Source organism: Terrapene carolina, unplaced genomic scaffold (genome assembly GCF_002925995.2).
Source record: "Terrapene carolina triunguis isolate 2854851 unplaced genomic scaffold, T_m_triunguis-2.0 Scaffold406, whole genome shotgun sequence".
In the NCBI taxonomy this organism is placed as follows: domain Eukaryota; kingdom Metazoa; phylum Chordata; order Testudines; family Emydidae; genus Terrapene; species Terrapene triunguis.
The window spans coordinates 1,645,524-1,655,769 of NW_020664757.1; the positions used below are offsets into that span (position 1 = coordinate 1,645,524).

Genomic DNA, 10,246 nt, shown 5'->3' on the forward strand with positions numbered 1-10,246 from the left:
ATCTGAAAATGGGGCTAACAGCACTGAGCTCACATGGGTTGTCAGGGGCTTAAATTAATGCATGGTCATAAAGCACTTGGAGAGACTTAGCTAAGAGGTGGCACAGCAGCACCGTACACATCCCTCAATGCCAGCTTCATTTATGGCTTTGCTGCTGCTTACGGTATATTATACATCGACAAAGGCATCACAAACCTGATTTCAGTGCAACACTGGCCCTTCAAAATGTCCCTGAAGGTCAATAGACTCAGACCTCCAGCCCTCTTTTGAATAATGCGGTAAATGCTCCAAGTAACAAGCAGAAGACCCGTCAACATCCGCCAATGAAGCTGCTGGAGTCTCAGCAGCCACTTTCACCAGCAGTTTTCCCCTTGACAGACCCTCCAGTCTCTCTGCTAGGCGGGGAAGGACGCAGAGGTGACCAGAATGCCCCGATCCACAATGGAGGCAGAATAGAAAGAGATGCCCTCTCCCCCGCCCCACTCCCTTCTGGAGTTCAGGGAACTGGAATCTTCCATACGAATAGCTGAGATATGGCACATTCATTACAGGTATCACTCCTCTCTGCCTCATAGCTTGAAAATACAACTAGTGATCCCTTTTAAGGCATCTCATGCAGTGGGATCAATTACTGCTGAGGATTTCTCATCACATCCATGCGAACATACAGGACTAGTCAGTACCAGTCACTACATTTGTCATAGTCTTTCCTCTCTACCCAGCCTACAGCACCTCATACCAGCTAGCAAGGAGGCAAAGGGCAGAAGACCTGCAGCTCCCCATTTACTGCAGTTGTTGGTGCTGGGCACCTCTGAAAGCCAGGCCCTAGGTAACTGGGTGCTTATCAAAGTCCTAATAGACTAGCTAGTCTCCTCCCATGCTCCATTCCCATCCTTGTCCCGTACCCAAAACCCACCTTCTGCTACTCTCACCACATCCTCCACTTTCATTCTGCCGCCAATGCACAATTATCCAGTATCTACACTTGCTTTAGTGTTTCCTTTGTCTCTTCCAGGCATACAGCATCTGTCTGAAAGGTAACGGTCTTTCCTCTTAGATACCATCATCCTCAGCTAATACAAGTGGCATGGCTCCCCTGAAGTAAATCTAATGAAAGCTCAGACCCTGCAAGACATTCCCTGAAGGCTTGACACAAACTGAGACAACCAGTTACATAGCAGCTTGCAGGATCAGGACCTTAAGCTTGCAAGCTCCCTGCAGCATGGATCTGGCCATCTATAGATACATATAGTCCCAGGTACAATTATGGTGAAAGAGTAGTAATGTCAAGTTTAAACAGCAAGTGCCTCCTGAAGACTCTCAAACTGGGGTGAAAGAGGAGGAAACAGCAGCTGAAAATGTGACTAGTTTTATCATCATCATCCAGGGACTGTCTGCAGGACTGTAAGATATCACCACATTAAATCATTTGCAGACATTTCTAAGAAACAGAATTACTGTTGGCTGCTTTTTTTTTTTTTTGGTGGATGATTAACTTGTTCAGGAGAGAATGGGCCAAATCCTGTTCAGTTATACCACATACACCCACATTTGGCTTAGTTTTAAAAAGTTGGTCTTTAAGAATGGTATCACAGTTAAGATACAGAATCTTGGTCCCTGTGCCGTGCCTGGTAGAGTCCCTTGCCCTCCTACTGATATTAGTTATTTATAGCACAGCAGCAGCCAGAGACCTACTCAGAGCAGGGCTCCAGTGTGACATGTGCTGTACACAGTGTAGGAGATAGTCCATGTCTTGACTAGCAAGGCCACTAAAATCCCAATTCAGCAAAGCACTTAAGCATATGCTGAAGTCCCACTGATTTTGTTAGGTGTTACAGCACATGCTTAGGTGCTTTATTGAATCAACACACAAAAACAACACACCACTTACCTAAAAATATTAAATTTTGGGTCACAGGACTGATTTACCTTGCAAGTGCATAGGTAAAAGGTTTCACATACTGGGCACTGTGCTGCAGCTTCCAAATTCTCCTTCGAGTCTTTGGAAAAAGCTTAGGTTAGCCATTCTCCTTTCCCTTTTCATGTTTTCTGCACCACACGAATATCATGAGCAAAGTTTCACTTTTGTGCAACACATGTGCACATCAGAGAACTTCATACTATGTAAGAATCACCCAAGGTCATTTTAAAAGTTGTACACATATAAGTTGATATATAAACTTTTGCACAGTTAAACCCACTCTAATGTAGGCACACAATATACTCCACCACCACACCTCGAAGATAATATTGTCGGCGCAACTAAACAGTCTGTTAAAAGTTGCCTTTTAAATTACATACAGAAGAAAGATTTTAGGCAGAGGTGCTCATTCAAGGATAGATCCTCAGCTGATATAACCAGTACAGCACCATCAGAGTTACGTCAATTTACCCTAGATGAGTTACACCCCTTTGTTCCTTCATTTACAATTTCAGATTGCCTAAAATAAGTTCATTCTCACATACATAGGCCACAAACGTGTGTAGCTTGCAGCATTTTCTTCACTGTATATAAAGATTTGACACCCACTCCACACTGTTATCTGAGGGGAAAAATTCATCTAGTTAAAAATATTTTGAATGTGATCACATTCAAATCTGGCCCAAAATTTAGAGATTTTATTAAAAGACCAAAAACACTTACAAACCTTAAAACCAAACAGAAATATGCTCATTATTTTTAGATTCTCATGGAAACCCCTTTTAGTAACAACTAACTACTCTGCTGTAGCATTTGTAACCAACACAGAGCAGGAGTGAGAAAAATGACAGTGACACAGACTCAAAAAGCAGAACTGAGTTGTTTATCCAAGCTGAGATACATAAAATCTCTAGAAACACCCAAATTAAAAATTTTTAAACTATCTGAATGAATCTTTATTAATATATTGATATTAAATAAGCATCTTTTTAAATATCAAAGTAGGTTAGATTTAACAAGTCTATTGGAAAAACAATTTTAAAAATAAATTATCCAGTGCCTCTTCTAAAGAGAATATCTGCAGACATTAATTTTTACTCCTGTGGATCATATCACATTCGTTCACACAAGTCTCTCACAATACAATATTTTGCACTTTGATTAACTGTTGAGGAAAAATAAGAACTTGTTTATGCACTTGACACTCAAGCTAAATCAAAGGAGTTATATTTCTTAGAAATGGACTTTTGGAAGAAAAAAACCACACTGAAAAACGGAATGGTTAACACATCTACCAGGAAGCTTGAGTCAGACACGTGATGTTAGCTGGCAACAAGTGCTGTAGTTTTTAATGGGGTCATGTTAGTCTTGTAATTATTCAGCTTCAATCATGCCTTATTTAGATTAACAGACTGCAGATCAAAAAAAAAAAATCATATCCACATTTTGATACAAACTGTAGCAATGTATTTCCAAAATAGTCACTCTTACATTAAATATTTATATAGTTTTTCTAAGCTTGTCAAAAAGTATTTAAACAATACAAAAAAATAGATAAGTCAAGCCTAGGTCAGTGTAAGAATCTCTTTATAAAGGAGAGGTAACAGTTCTCCCTACAGTGATTACATTACACACAGGAATCAGACCAAGAATACACACAGGAAGTTACAGGTCAACTAGTTTAATTGAAGTTCTGTCATATTTCCAACCTTTTTGGTCATCTGAGGTTTGTAATGGTGAACAAAGAAGATGTTTCCTAACACTTTAATTGCCAGGAAAAGACAGGAAAAATGTAACTCTCACTTCCAGAGTGGCTCATCCACTTAGGAGTTTATGAGTTTGTACACAGCCTTTGAGCTTTTAGCTCAGCCAGTAGAGGTTCATGCTTTTAGATCCCACCCAAGGACGTCTTGTTACAAAGCAGGACTTCATTTGCCACATCTCATTAGGGTAATAGTAAGCAACTTTTTTAGACAAAGGGTCAGATCTGGATTTCAGTGAGGCTTCCAGAATTGGGCCCAAAGTGTTGGAAACATCCTTATGGGAATAGCAGTCTCCCTGTCAAACTCTCACAAGCCAATTACATTAGTCTACTCTCCTGTATGTACGCTCACCATCTCACTTGTCTAATTATGATTCTGTGACTTACTTTTAATTAGTGTTAGCACTTTTCACTTTCAAAGTGCTGTGCAATTTAAGTACAATTAACCCTCTTTGCAACTCCAGGTCAAAGCGTAAACGCAGATCCTAGGCTCCCCCTACATGCACATGTGAGGTTCTTCATCTCGGTCAGCCTGTACTACACACAGACTCTCTCTAAGTGCATTCAGGTACTGCTCAGGCACCAATGCCAAAGCTGGGTTTTCAAGGAGCCCAAGTGAGTTAGGTACTCAACTTCCTGTGAATGTCAATAGGAGCTGGGTGCCTAACTCCCTTGAAAAAGCCCTAGATGTTAGCTACTAGATTTTACTAAGTATCCCATGATAGTTTTAAAAAGTTTTCTTAAAAATATATGGCACTAAGTGTAAAACTATACAACTTCCTCATTTAAAATGCCATACTTCACAGCAAAGGCTTAAAAAAAAAAAAAAAAAAAATCTTCCTACTCATCTGTCTTCACCTTTAAATATACAACTGGTGGGATGCAAGGGTGTCCATGAAAGGTCGCACCAGGTTGTCTGTTGAGAAGTAGAATACCAACCCAAAGGTGATGGAGATGGGAAGAGCAGGCAATGCTTTCTTGAACACAGCCAGCAATAAAAGAGTCAGGCATAAACCCTACCATAGAGGGGAACAAAGACAAAGGAAGACATTACACATAAGAAGAAATGCTTTCATTATAGGCACCACAGTACATGAATATACTATATACTGCATAGAAAAGGGAAGTCTGCCTGGGCTAGAGGGGATTAGTCCCCCACTTCACACACAGTGACAACCTATTTTCTGACCCACAGTTTGAGGACATGTGGGATTCCCTCAGCAATCTAGATCACAAGTTCTCTCAGCCAGGAAGGCAGGATAAGCAAGAGGTACCAAATGTCCTCGTTAATCTACAACTAACATTGAAAAGTTAATTTATTTACATATTTCAAATCTTCGTTGTACACCTTTATGTAGCATTTACTGATCAGTTACAGATAAGTGTTCAAATTAGTCAGCTACAAACACAAGCTTCGTTTTCCATACAGGGATTAGCACATAATAAATCTATTTTTAAACACCTTTCCAGTTGTCAAGGTCTATGGGAAAAAAATCAAAACCAAAAAAAACCCTAGTTCCTCTCTGACTAGTTCTCTCCTTATTCTGGGGTAAACACTATTGGTAGCTGTAAAGCAGGCCAAGGTCTCAGTTTTAACTGGAGCATCTTCATCAAAGCCAAAAGTTGTAGTTTTGGGAGGTTTTTGAGAGAGTGGGAAGGAGAGTGCACATGCACATCTGGGTATTGTTTCCTTGGCATATAATCCAGTTGTCTGAATTCTTTCCTTTAAAGGATTATCACCAGTGAGAGATGTTAGGTTTCCCTTCAACTTTGGGGAACATCCAATAGCCAGTGATAAGCAGACCCAGTCCTTTTTTCAATCAAGATCCCTAGATTTTAAGGCTGATTAGAACCTAATTCAAGTCAGTCATTTAGTGTTGCACTCTCCCCCCTCCAGGGATCTCTTACCATCAAGGAAATTCTTTTCTCAAACCCCTTCCAAAACGAAAGGCTGAGCGAGCCATGCACACACCGCCTCTGCAACACAGCTCCTCCATACATGTAGAGCAAGACACTGGGACTAGGAAATGAACCAATTTCTCCAGAGGACAGAGCAGTGCACAAGTCAATGGATCTCTACTGGTTTTTATAAGCAAAAATCTTCTGTTAAGACTAGCTGTTCATACCTAGCCTGTTTATCTGAGGAAAACCACAGGTTCCACAACCCTTGTTTATATAAGTCTTTTAATCCAAAAAAGATACCTACGTATTTCAAAACTACGATAGGCACATTCACCACCAGCATCGCTAAATGAAGAAAGCTCCAAACCTGCCCACCCACATGGCAGGCTCTTTGGGGGAAGTCCACTCCTATGCAAGGACAATTTCACCTCACTATATAGCGATGGGTGGAGTGAAATTTCCACTGCCTCCCCCAAGTTTGAAACTTCACTTCAGTAACATGAAGTAGAGCTTAGGGGAAGATTTAGGTTTTAAATGAAAACTAGTGGAATGGAGACAGGTAAAGCACTACTGCAAGCCTCAGCAACCCATGCCTCAGGCTGGGGCACAAAAAAAAAAAAAAAAAAAAAAAAAAAAAAATCAACCCCTCGCTGTAGAAATGCAGTCCAATATCAAAGCTTTAATTTTGTACTACTTCTTAGCGTATGCACAACATGTCTCAGGTGACACGTGACCAGGATACATCACTGAATTTGGTCTGCTGGTTGGATCGTTAGCTTCCCCAGCTTGGGCGGGTACGGATGAGGAGTGCGACAAAAATAGGATTTTAACCATCATGGTTGTGAATGGGCATGGTTTCTTTCTGCATGTGCTCTCTGCAGGTCTGTACAAGGATGGCTGAGCACTACACAACACAGACCATTCTGGAGCTGGAAAGTCAGAGAAACAGGACCTTGAAGCTAGCAGATTTCTACGACAGCTACAATATGGTAATTTCTTCACAGTGAAGAGGACCATAGGTGCCAACTTCTCCTGGTGCCAGTGGGTGCTCGACCTCCCCCACCCCACTCCACCCCCATTCCAACTCCTTCCCCAAAGTCCCTGCCCCAACTCTGCCCCCTCCCTACCCCTACTGGACTCCTTCCCCAAATCCCCACCCCAGCCCCGCCTCCTCCCCTGAGCACATCGTGTTCCTGCTCCTCCCCCGTCCCTCCCATAGCTTGTTATGCCGCAAAACAGCTGTTTCGTGGTGGCAAGCGCTGGGGGGAGAAGTGGGGACGTGGCACACTCAGGGGAGGATGCGGAGGTGAGCTGGGGCGAGGCAGGGAGCTTGGCTGCTGGTGGGTGCAGAGCACCCACCAATTTTTTCCCCTGGGTGCTCCAGCCCCAGAGCACCCACACAGTCAGTGCCTATGAAGAGGACTGTTTCAGAGGAGTTAGTCTACAGCATTTCTGTTGCTTCCCAGCAAACACTGGAACAGAACACACCTCTGTCTGATAGCCTGAAACTGATGAAGATTCTTTATCTTGACAAGTTGATGAGCTTTGTCAGGGGTTACTAATACAAGAGAGAAGCACAAACCTCTTCTATCCTTCTGAAGCAGCTCCTGTTGTCCAGAGGCAGATTTTTTGACCCAATCAAGCCCAGAGATCTCAGTACTCAATCTTAATTGTGACAAAAGTCCCTGATCTCTAGCCACTGAAGCAAGAACACCAGCAGGTCAATTCTAACTGCTTTTCCCAGATCCTTGTTCCACTGCCCCATGATCTCCATGCAGAAGCTGATGTGGATCTTAAGGCTTGTCTACACTACCATTTATAATTCACACCCCTGAGCGACGTAAATCACACCAACCTAAGTGCCAGTGTAGACAGCGCTATGTCGGCGGGTGGACTTCGTCCGCCGACACAGCTACCACCTCTCACAGAGATGGAGTAATTAAGTCAACAGGAGAGCTCTCTCCCATAGTCTTAGAACATCTTCGCCAGACATGCTATAGAGCAGGGGTGGGCATACTTTTTGGCCTGAGGGCCACATTGGGGTTGCAAAACTGTATGGAAGGCCGGGTAGGGAAGGCTGTGCCTCCCCAAAACAGCCAGGCCCCTGCCCCCTATCCGCTCCATCCCACTTCCCGCCCCCTAACTCCCAACCCATCCAACTCCCCCACTCCTTTTCCCCTTACCACCCCCTCCTGGGACCCACCCCCCAGGACCGCATCCAACCCCTCTTGCTCCCTGTCCCCTGACTGCCCCGACCCCTATCCACACCCCTGCCCCCTGGGACTCCCACGCCTATCCAATCCCCCCCGTTCCTGGTCCCCTGACACACACACACACACACACACACACACCCTCCGCCCCCTCCCCCTGCTCCCTGTCCCATGACTGCCCCAACCCCTATCCACACCCCCGCCCCTAACTGCCCCCCAGGATTTCACCCCTTATCCAACCCCCCCCCCCGCTTCCTGTCTGCCCCGACCCCTATCCACACTCCTGCCCCGACAGCCCCCCTGGGACTCCCATGGCTATCCAACCGCCCCCTGCTCCCTGTCCCGACTGCCCCAACGCCTAGTCACACCCCTGTCCCCTGACTGCCCCAAGATCCCCTGCCCCTTATCCAACCCCCCCGCTCCCTTACCATGCTGCTCAGAGCAGCAGGAGCTCACAGCCCCGCCACCTGGCTGGAGCCAGCCCCGCCACCTGTGCTGCCCAGCAGGAGCAGTGGGCCAGAGTGCTGGCAGCATGGCACTCTGAGGCTGCTGGGGAAGAGGGGATTGCGGGGCAGGGGCCAGGGGCTAGCCTCCCCGGCCGGGAGCTCAGGGGCCAGGCAGGACTCGCCCGCGGGCCGTAGTTTGCCCACCTCTGCTATAGAGGCATAGCTGCGCCGCTGTAGCACTTCTAGTTAGACTAGCCCTTATTTGTTCTTTAAGGATTTTTTTGCCCAGAGGCACAGTCCAGAGTTGATTACATTCTTGTCCCACAGATATCAGAGTGCCCGCCTATGCTGATCACCTTTACATACAGTACGGTGGGTAGATTCACGTGTGGGTTTCTCCCTATATTACACAGCAGTAATTAAATATTTAACAGTGACCAGTTACTGTCCAATCCTAGGGTGATATGTCCATCAATGTTACAATGCCAAAGTATATTAAAAAGAGGGGAAAAAAAAAAAAAAAAAAAACTTACAGTTTTACTTACTATAAGGATGGCTACAAAACAGGCCAGTGTTGTATTCCAGTCTCCGCTAGCAGTGGCAGCTGCTTTCCCTACAAGCACACTGTAAAATATGAAGTCTCCAAGGCCCAGCTTGACACCCCCTGTTAAAAGTGAAAAATTCACATCAATGCTCCTGTTTCTCTCTGTTTTCCTTGCTTTACACCCATCCCTTCTCCTTCCTCCAGTGAAACTGGTCAAAGTTTCTACTCTTGACTAATGACTCAGACCACCATGCTGACAACATTAAAGTGTTCATGGGACAGTTATTTGGACCTTTCCTGAATAGACCTACTTTTTCACTTCACAGAAACCAATGGACTTTCCTCTATAGAGGCACAAAACTCCAGGACATTTCTTCTGTCAAAATTACCTAGGGCTGGTTGGAAGATTTCAGCTGGAAAGAATTTCTTCTCTTCTCCCACCCTCTGCAAACCTAATCTCCAACCAGCTCCAGCGTTACTATTGTTTGGCCTGTTGGAGCCCACACAACATGACACTGTCTCAAGCTCAGTGGGCACCATTAAAATAGTAAACATTTGCATGGTATGGGCTGCTCTACATATAGATTTTGTACCAGTTTAAACTATACTGGATTAGACACAGATATAGTTAAAATGGGTCCAACTCCCTAGCACAGGCAGTTATACTAGGATAAAAGTGCTTAAATCAGCATAGTTTATGATTACCGGACTTTAGATGTTCTTATACCAATTATAACTAAAGCTGAACGTCTGTCATGGAGATCATGGATTATGTGACCTCCATCACTTCTGCAGCGGCCATTGCTGGCTCAGGGGCAGCCCAGGAGCAGCAGTTTGGGTATGCTGGGGCAGGGGTGCGTGGCGGTCAGGGCCGGCTCCAGGCACCAGCCGAGCAAGCTCATGCTTGGGGCGGCAGATTCTAAGGGGTGGCATTCTGTCCAATCCAATTTTTTTTCCTTTTTTGGTTCGCCGCTCCGGCCACCCTGTAGGGGGCGGTGGTGCGGAGGAGAGGAGCACCCTGCTTGCTCCGTCTGCCCCAGCCAGTGCCAAGTCTGCAGCAAGCCCGGCAGCCCGCGTCCTTCCCTCCCTGTCGACCTTCAATTCACCTGCAGACGGGAGCGGCGCAGAGACCTCCCAGCAGGCGGTGTGGTGGGAGGGGCTGATGGGCGAGCACCAAGCTGAAGGAAGCCCTGGCTGCCCCCCTTCTCTCTCTTCCCCCCCCCCCCCCCCGCTCCTTCCTCCCTGCTAGCAAGGGCACATCTGCAGCGCAGGGAGTCCCGCTAGCCAGAGTGCAGCCGCCGCCCGCCCAGGGGGAGGCAGCCACAAGCTGCCAAGTGGCACCAAAATTTTGCACCCTGGGTTTTTTGTTTCGCCGCTCTGGCCGCCCTGCACGTTTTGTGGGTTTTTTTGGTTGTTTTTTTTGCTTGGGGCGGCAAAAAAGCCAGAGCCGGCCCTGGTGGC

The 10,246-nt window shown here is 45.7% G+C and overlaps 1 protein-coding gene across 1 annotated transcript in view; it reads right to left on the reverse strand.

Annotated features, from left to right (window-relative positions):
* Positions 1–2,234: 2,234 nt before the first annotated feature.
* PSEN2 (presenilin 2) overlaps positions 2,235–10,246 on the reverse strand; it is a 30,101-nt gene continuing 22,089 nt past the window's right edge. The window contains exons 11-12 of the mRNA XM_026658202.1: positions 8,787–8,905; positions 2,235–4,699 (exon numbers count right to left, since the gene is read on the reverse strand). Coding sequence (XP_026513987.1) covers positions 4,544–4,699; positions 8,787–8,905 — 275 coding nt within the window. The 3' untranslated portion in view covers positions 2,235–4,543. The remainder of the gene's footprint in view (positions 4,700–8,786; positions 8,906–10,246) is intronic.